General features: G+C 40.7%; 1 protein-coding gene across 1 annotated transcript in view; it reads left to right on the forward strand.

Annotated features, from left to right (window-relative positions):
* The window catches only part of LOC121372860 (cysteine-rich motor neuron 1 protein-like), an 18,619-nt gene extending 12,861 nt beyond the window's left edge, over window positions 1–5,758 (forward strand). Inside the window, exons 12-15 of the mRNA XM_041499300.1 lie at window positions 94–186; window positions 759–851; window positions 2,293–2,421; window positions 5,605–5,758. Coding sequence (XP_041355234.1) covers window positions 94–186; window positions 759–851; window positions 2,293–2,421; window positions 5,605–5,612 — 323 coding nt within the window. The 3' untranslated portion in view covers window positions 5,613–5,758. The remainder of the gene's footprint in view (window positions 1–93; window positions 187–758; window positions 852–2,292; window positions 2,422–5,604) is intronic.
* Window positions 5,759–8,853: the final 3,095 nt, after the last annotated feature.

Raw genomic sequence — 8,853 nt, forward strand, 5'->3', positions numbered from 1 at the left:
ACATCGACTATAATTGGGTTCCGGTTTTAAAAACGGCAGACAGGTGCTGACATGTTGCTAAATACACATTCCTTTCTTTTATTTCTCTTACAGCTTCGCGGTGTCCGTCTGCCAAATGTCCCAAGTACTGTAAGAACGGCAAAGTCTGGACGATCGTCAACAGATGCACTCTTTGTAAATGCAAAAGTAAGAACTATTCATAATCTGTTTCAAGGGGGCGGGACGTAGCCAACTGATATCTGTAGCGCTCGATTGATGCGCGGTCAGTATGGGATCGACCCCCGTCGGTGGGCCCATTGGGCTATTTCTTGTTCCAGTCAGTGCACCACGACTGGTATATCAAAGGCTGTGCTATGTGCTATCTTGTCTGCGGAATGGTGCATATAAAAGATCCCTTGCTGCTAATCGAAACAGAGTAGCCCATGAAGTGGCGACAGCGGGTTTCCTCTCTCAATATCTGTGCGGTTCTTAACCATATGTGCGACGCCATATAACCGTAAATAAAATGTGTTGAGTGCGTCGTTAAATAAAACATTTCCTTTCTTCCATTAGTAGCAAGGGATATCTGTGTGAATTCAGTCAACCGCTTGTCGTTAACGTTCGCTAGACTGACTTTTACGCTACACAGTAAACTGAACTAATCAAATAATTGGCGAACGTTAGCGAGACGTTTGCTGGAAGAATTAGGGGCCCCTATCAATCAGACTTTTGCTGAGGTGTTGTTAAATACACAGTATTTTCTTTTATTTGTCTCACAGCTTCGCGGTGTACGGTTTCAACGTGTCCCAAGTACTGTAAACATGGAAAGATTTGGACGCGCGTCAACGGATGCAGTGTTTGCAAGTGCAAAAGTAAGGACAGTCTAGATAGGTTGTTCATTATCTAAAGATATGAAAGCAGTTAATATATATTAAAAAACACGTACCAGTTACAGACACAGATGTCAAAATGCATCAGGCATGGTTTATTTGCCACACTCAGTGACGGCGGAAGGAAGTAGATATTGTGGTGGGGTGTCGGGGTTGGGTGGGGGTGAAGCTGACTGAGATCGAGGACGCAAAGCAAAGTTTCTAGGGGGGTTCGGTGTATGCTCCATCATAAAATGTTGAAAACTAAATGTCCTGAAGTGCAATTTTCTGCATTCTACAAGTAAAATTCATCTCTGCCTTAAGATTTACTACCATAATATTTTTTATTCACAATTATTGGGGGGTTAGAGCCCACAGCCCCCCCCCCCCCCCACACCCACACACACACACACACACTGGTCCGTTGTGCCTACCACCATGTCATATAAGTAGAAAATGGCTGTTAAAAAACATTGGACGATGTTATTGTGATATGCATATACAGGAGTGGTGCAGTTTTATTATTTATAGATTATTTAAAACTGGACATGTATATGAGACAAATTTTAACATTCTTTATTGGAAACACAGAATTATATTAACTAGATTTAGACCGTGTGATCATAGACAACCAATTGAAACAGGAAGATGGCTAAATATACCAAGATATGAAAGATTATCCAACATTTGTAACCAAGGTTGTATTGGCGACGAATTCCATTTTCTTTTTTAATGTAATATACTAAATGATCTGAGAAAACGGCATCTACCTAGCTACTACTGGTGAAATCCTAGCGTAATACAAATGAAATATTGTTTATCAATGAAGATTTATTGATAAAACTTTGTGAATATAGAAGACAGAGTTTTAAAAGAATGCGTGAAATTGTGTAAATGTACATGTATATACACATACTATATAATAAGTTTATAATGTTCTCCCAGGGGAATAATTAATCAGCATTACACGTACTTGCTCACAATGTATAATTGTATTATAGGTTATCTCATGCACCATGAACACCGAAATGTGGCGAAAAAAGGCATTTAGGGTAGGGTCAAACTTGGGTGATTTTCAAAACTTTTCCCCCAGAGGATTCCTTGGAACTATTTTTCTGTCATTGAGTACATATTCAGGCAACAAAATCCGTTGAGTTTGCTCTTGTTGCAATTTGTGTGGGGTTGACCAACACTTTTGAGTAAAATGCCTGTACTAGTATATGATTTGAGCGAATACAGAATTGGAACACTCACCAGACTCAGACCCACAGTGTTATTCTAGTCTTAGACGTGATTCACTTACAGATGAATAAATCAATGTGCTCTAGTGGTGTCGTTAAAAACAACAAAAGGTTTTGTTTTGTTTTTTGTTTGGGCTTTTTTTTTTATTGACTTACAATGGTTATGATGCTATAACGTATTACCGCACTGTCCCCTATTGCAGGTCAGACTAAGCCTCGCACGTGTTCGGCCTGGATGTGTAAGATGTATTGTCGAAACCGCTGGAGGAAGAATAAATGGAGGCTGAGTAGTTGGAGGGGCTGCACGTCGTGTCACTGCAGCTTTCATAAAGGTAACACAGATCTGGCCATGTTTGTCTTAAAGTAACATACTTATCTATACTCTTCAAAAAAAGTAGGAGAACTCCAATAAGAATTTACAATTGCCAAAATTGTAAGGTATATTAGCAGTGGGGAATGGTTATATGATAATAGTGAATTAATTGGGCGAACATTACAACCGGTAGTTCAGTATTACAGTAGGTTTTATGACCACCAAAGATCTTGAAGGACGATTGGGATCAGAAGTGAAATTTGAAAGTTGACGTTTTCTTATAAGTAAATCGCAAATTCAAACAATAAAAATTACTAAAAACAAAACATGATGTATGATCAACAGAATGAAAAAGATTGACATAAATAATGTTCCACAATGATTAATGGACCTTCCTGGAAATTGTCAAAATCGAGAATGACATTCCACGCACGTGTACGGGGCAACTGCGTGATGCACGTGCAAACTATGGTATGTGTTTCGGTGTGTTGATAAATAGACCTGAACGTTCTTTACTAGGATGGTTGTGGTCAAAACGTATGTTTTAATATTTCAGGTTCCCCTACTGTTTTTTTAAGAGTATATAAACATTACATTATAAAACATTACACATCTGTTTGAGATGGTAATACAAAATGTATGCCATGTTACTGCAGCCTTCATAAACGTAACACAAAGTGGGCATGTTTGTCTTAAAGTAATATGATTCTCTATAAACATTAGACACCTCAGACTGGTTAAAATGATGATAACAACTTGATGTCAACCGCTGTAGCTTTCAAAAAGTAATATGATTCTCTATAAACATTAGACACCTCAGACTGGTTAAAATGATGATAACAACTTGATGTCAACCGCTGTAGCTTTCAAAAAGGGACGGGATTTAGCTCAGTCGGTTGAGTGCTCGCTTGAGGTTCTTGTGTGGCAGGATCGAACCACCTCGGTGAATCCATTCGGCTGATTGTGTTTTTTTCTCGTTCCAACCAGTGCACCACAACTGGACCAAGATCGTGGTATGTGCTTTCCTGTCTGTGGGAAAGTGCATATAAAAGATCCCTTGCTGCATTATAAAAAAAATGTAGTGGGTTTCCTCTGATGACTACGAGTCAGAATTACCAAATGTTTGACTTTCAATAGCCGATGAATAATTAATCAATGTGCTCCAGTGGTGTCGTTAGACAAAACAAACTTTCTTTCGAAAAGGTAACACGTGCACAAAGTTGAGCATGTTTGTTTTAACGGTTGACAGACCTCCATAAACATAACACATCTGGGCACGTGCTTATAAAACTTAGGACCGGCCTCGGTGGCGTCGTGGTTAGGCCATCGGTCTACAGGCTGGTAGGTAATGGGTTCGGATCCCAGTCGAGACATGGAATTTTTAATCCAGATACCGACTCCAAACCCTGAGTGAGTGCTCCGCAAGGCTCAATGGGTAGGTGTAAACCACTTGCACCAACTAGTGATCCATAACTGGTTCAACAAAGGCCATGGTTTGTGCCATCCTGCCTGTGGGAAGCGCAAATAAAAGATCCCTTGCTGCTAATCGGAAAGAGTAGCCCATGTAGTGGGGACAGCGGGTTTCCTCTCAAAATCTGTGTGGTCCTTAACCATATGTCTGACGCCATATAACCGTAAATAAAATGTGTTGGGTGCGTCGTTAAATAAAACATTTCTTTCTTTATAAAACTTAGAGTCTGCAGTCAAATATTTTATGCCATCACATGCATGCAATTTGCAGACATTACCATGACGTTCAGTTCTGTAGAAGTTAGAGAATTAGTGGTTACGCCATCGGACGTTTAGCTGATAGGTATTGGGTTCGCCTCCGGTACCGGTTTCCACCTAAAGTGAGTTTGATGGTGGATACGTGCAATGTCACTACACCATCTTATCTCTCAATAACCATTAACAACTAACCGCTAACCCTCTGTCCTAGACAGACAGCCCAGATTGCTGATGTGTGTGCCCAGGACAGCGTGCTTGAACCTTAATTGGATATAAGCACGGAAATAACTATAGATGGAGATGGATGATGATAACATGCAGTCGATAGGCCAGTGGCGCATCATAAGTGGATTTAACATTAGTCTACCGTGTTTTTGACTAAGCAAAATCAATGATGGGCTGGCACTAGATTTGATTAGCCGGTTCCCGTTATAGCTCATCAAATCAATTCCTGCAGACAATAGTAAGATGCATATCTCAAAAGTATCATACGCAGCAGGTCAGGTCAGGTCATAGGGCTTAACGTGTACATTCAGAGCAAGCTGTTGTAGCGCACGCCTGTCATGGGCGCAGGTATCGACTTGCGCCGGATCCTTCGTCCCAGGACAGGATACACGCAGCGGTTCAATTCAACTTATATAGCATTGATACAAATAGTACCACTCTTCATCCGTGAAGTAAATCAGAAACACATGGGGTTAACCTGCTACACATGCTGGAAGCATCTACCCTAGTTCCACACACACAAAATGTCATTCTTAAGGCGCACATAGACCTGATGCGGTGTGTGCGTGCGGTCCGGCTAAAACAAAATTCGAAATCATCAGTTTCAATGAGAGCGTCTGGAGCCGGATTTAGTTCAGTCATGAGTTGTTGCATATAAAAGATTCCTGGGCCCATATTTTTGAAGCCATCTTAGCGCTACGAAATCGTAAAACCGTCGTAGGTTGTGACGTCACTACAGCACACGCTGTAAAATGTAACGGGTTTCCTCGGATGACTAAATGTTTGACATCCAATAGCCGATGGTTAATTAATCAATGTGTTTTAGTGGTATCGTTAAACAAAGCAAACTTTTAACTTTTATAAACTTTTATTAAATGCAACATTCAAAGTTAGGTGCACTAGTGATATGCTATTTTGTATACTGTTATATAGAACCAACATCGTTCGACTATTAAAATACATTTGTATACAAATTGTGTATGTATACATTACTGTTATATAATAATTTAGTAACTGTCGCCATTATATTGTATGTATATAGGAGAGGACCTAGGAAGATGGCAAACTTGTGCCCAATCCTTTTGTTGTTTATGCAATAAAATATGTTTTCAATAATAATAAAAATAAATAATAATAAATAAATAAATCAATAAATCAATAAACCTCTCGACTTAGGTATTCAGTTTTAATATCACTTAACTGTCACATAGCTTGTTCATATGTCAACGTGCAATGTTTTATTTTTCAGGGAAGTAGGTCGGCTGACCTGAATGAGTGACGCTTTAATCGGCCAATGAAAAACTCCAATCTTCATACAAGGCGTGGTCGACACTTAATTTATCAATAAATGTAATTTATATCGTTATAAGCGGAAACTTTTCGAAATAAATTTTTAGCAAATACATGTTTTTATGTTTGTTACTTCTGCCAGGAGTGGATCCAGGAAAGATGGGGGGATAACGTGAAAAGAGCACAAGGTCCAACGCGAGGAATATGGCAACCTAATGGGCCTATTATTTATGTTCAAAGCTAAAGAGAGAGAGAGAGAGAGAGAGAGAGAGAGAGAGAGAGAGAGAGAGAGAGAGAGAGAGAGAGAGAGAGAGAGAGAGAGAGAGAGAGAGATTCAGGGTTGTTTTAAGGATCCGCGGGGCCTGTAGCACAGATAACAGCGGGGCCCCCTTCTCAGAATATATATTTTGCAACCCCCTCGGAGAGAGGGGGGAAAATGACCTGGGGAAAATGAATGAATCGCGGGGCCCCCTGAAGCGCGTGGCACATAGAACGTGCTCCATGTACTTCTAGGATAATCCGGCTCTGGAGATATTTGAATATACATTTTGGGGGGGGGGGGGGGTGGAGGCCCCCTGGTCCTCCCCTTGGATCCGCCTTTGGGAAGAGAATGTTGAACCGGGGAGTCAGCAGACGGAGCATAAACAGCCCGAGTACTTTGTAAGATTAATATATGGACGGTTATTAGCCCTTATGTCCAAATGTCCGTCTAGCTATATTACAGTCAAAGTACTCGGACAGATCTGTGAGTTTCTTTAGGGCGTGGCTAAACATTAATGTCATGTAGAGAGGTGGCGTTGATAAACAAGACGTTACCATTCATTTTTTCACCAGGGGCGGGATTTAGCTCAATCGGTTGAGTGGCTCCTTGGGGTGTTTTCGTCACTGGATCGAACCGCCTCCGTGGATCCATTCAACTGATTGTGGGGGGTTTTCTTGTTCCAACCAGTGCACCATAATGGTCAAAGGCCGTGGTATGTGCTTTCCTGTCTGTGGGAAAGTGCATATAAAAGATCCCTTGCTGCATTAGAATGATGCTCCCTCGATCATGAGGTGGTTCAGGGTTCCTAAATCCGTGCTTGAATATAAATAACAATAAATATTGATAACAGAAAGCTGAAATCTACAACACTAGGGCGCCCTCTTGTGTACGTTGCTTAATCATAAATTATATCGGGTATATTCCGAGATATTTCAAATTAGCTTAGCTATACTGGATGGGGGGGGGGGTGAGACCAAGCCCCCTCCCCCAGCACCTTCCACCCTCTCCTTACTCCGTCAACCATGCAGTGTCATACCTAGGCTAAAATCGGGCATTTTCTAGCTATACTATATACTATAGCTATTCTATAGCTGCTAGATAAAGGGACACTTCTAAAACATTATGTTATTGGGTTACTAACATTTTGTTACTGTTTGGTGGGTGTGGGGTTTTTTAAGGGGTGGGTTACGAAACACGGCACCTCCCACCCACCCACCCCACCACTAGTTACAAACTGTCACAAGATAAAAACAAATAAACGTGAGATGGTGTAGCAAAAACTAAATTTGGTCAGTCTGGCGAATGGATTTTCTACCAAGCACTTCACCGGTCCCCGTCCCTTAAAAATTCAAAAAGGGTGTTTTTAGTCTAGTTGATGAAGACTAGATACACGCATGACTGCCCCAGTTTGTATTATTACTGGTATAATGGAACCAAGTGTTTGGCATCCAATATCCGATGATTAATTGATCAATGTGTTCTAGTGGTGTCGTTAAACAAAAACACACAAACGTTTGGTATAATAGAAGTAGATTTCTAGTCATCCTTCTAGCCCTTCTCTCTCTCTCCCTCTCTCTCTCTCTCTCTCTCTCTCTCTCTCTCTCTCTCTCTCTCTCTCTCTCTCTCTCTCTCTCTCTCTCTCTCTCTCTCTCTCTCTCACTCCCTCTCTATCTGTAAGACTCATTAAATATAAGAAATCAGGCCGCCAATTTATGAAACTTTAAAGTCAAAACTCAAAACTAAAGTAATAACTACACAAAATAGAACTTTTTTTTAGTTTTATGTTTTTACTACAGGCCTTCAGGTATAAATTAACTAAGAAGACTGAGCTAATAAGCAACATTTTTACATATGGGAGGCGATGGGATATAACAGGCTAACATCCAATTATAGCTCCTCCCGGGAAAAATTCCAGCGGATGTCCCTGGGTGTTTTAACAAGACTCGTCAAGTCCTAAATTGGGGGAACGAGAGATAACCACATAAATTGCATCTTTGATAGCACTGTATCAGGCACCAGGGAGCTGACCGACCAAAAGATAGAGGGTGCAATATGTGGGGTAGTGCAGGGGTGTTGTCATGTTTCATTGGACAAATTTAAAAAGTAGATGTACGGGCTCCATTTTTGTAGGATGTCAGGCTTATTTTGTGCCCGAATTAAACAAAAATGCCCGAATCTGAATAACGTTTATTCATATTAATCATAATAATTAACATTATTAGTAAACAGCTATATAGGGTTGTAAACGAATCACTACGCAGTTTTGCATTGAATACAACTGATATTGTGAGCTCATTTTGCCCGAATTCGAATATTTGCACCAGTATTATGGGGGATGGGCAGTTGACCCCCGACCCCCCAACCCCACCCCGCATCCCCCGTCTCATACGATTATGAGCACAGTTATGTATCAAATTGTCTAACAAAAACAAGAAAGACTTACAGTGAACAATTACATACGATTAAATCAAATACATGTACCCGTAATACGTTGTAATTACAATCGCAAATATTTTTTTATTTTTTTTAAATCATTTTTTATTTTTGATCGATCATTTTGCAATGCGCTATTGTCAAATTATTATGTATGACTGAACTCGTTCCACTATCTTGTTCAGTCGCGGATCTAAGGGTGGACCTCCTAAATGTCGATATATAGAGAGAGGAAACCCGCTGTCGCCACTTCATGGCCTACTCTTTTCGATTAGCAGCAAGGGATCTTTTATATACATTATCCCACAGTCAGGATAGTACATACCAAGGCCTTTATTACACCAGTCGTGGTGCACTGGCTGGAACGAGAAATAGCTCAATGGGGCCACCGACGGGTATCGATCCTAAACCGACCGCGCATCAAGCGAACGCTTTACCACTGGGCTACGTCCCGCCCCTGCGATGTCCTGAAATGCAATTATACAATGATGTAAGTAAAATTCATAATGGCAA

The sequence above is a fragment of the Gigantopelta aegis genome, chromosome 5, assembly GCF_016097555.1.
Source record: "Gigantopelta aegis isolate Gae_Host chromosome 5, Gae_host_genome, whole genome shotgun sequence".
NCBI lineage: Eukaryota > Metazoa > Mollusca > Gastropoda > Neomphalida > Peltospiridae > Gigantopelta > Gigantopelta aegis.